The 215-nt window shown below is 67.0% G+C and overlaps 1 protein-coding gene across 1 annotated transcript in view; it reads left to right on the plus strand.

Annotated features, from left to right (window-relative positions):
* Positions 1-215, plus strand: part of LOC103896987 — a 51,450-nt gene that overhangs the window by 14,116 nt on the left and 37,119 nt on the right. Inside the window, exon 5 of the mRNA XM_009276938.1 lies at positions 58-180. Coding sequence (XP_009275213.1) covers positions 58-180 — 123 coding nt within the window. The remainder of the gene's footprint in view (positions 1-57; positions 181-215) is intronic.

Raw genomic sequence — 215 nt, forward strand, 5'->3', positions numbered from 1 at the left:
GGCCGCGGAGGTCGACCCCCCCCCCCTCCTCATGGCCCTGTCGTCCCCCCCCGCCAGGTTCTGCCTGATGGTGAAGAAGGGCTACCGCGACCCCCCCTACCACAACTGGATGCACGCCTTCTCCGTCTCCCACTTCTGCTACCTGCTCTACAAGAACCTGGAGCTTGTCAACTACCTGGAGTAAGGCCAGGGACCGTCCCCGTCCCCCGCCCCGC

The sequence above is a fragment of the Aptenodytes forsteri genome, unplaced genomic scaffold (genome assembly GCF_000699145.1).
Source record: "Aptenodytes forsteri isolate BGI_AS27 unplaced genomic scaffold, ASM69914v1 Scaffold459, whole genome shotgun sequence".
In the NCBI taxonomy this organism is placed as follows: Eukaryota; Metazoa; Chordata; class Aves; order Sphenisciformes; family Spheniscidae; genus Aptenodytes; species Aptenodytes forsteri.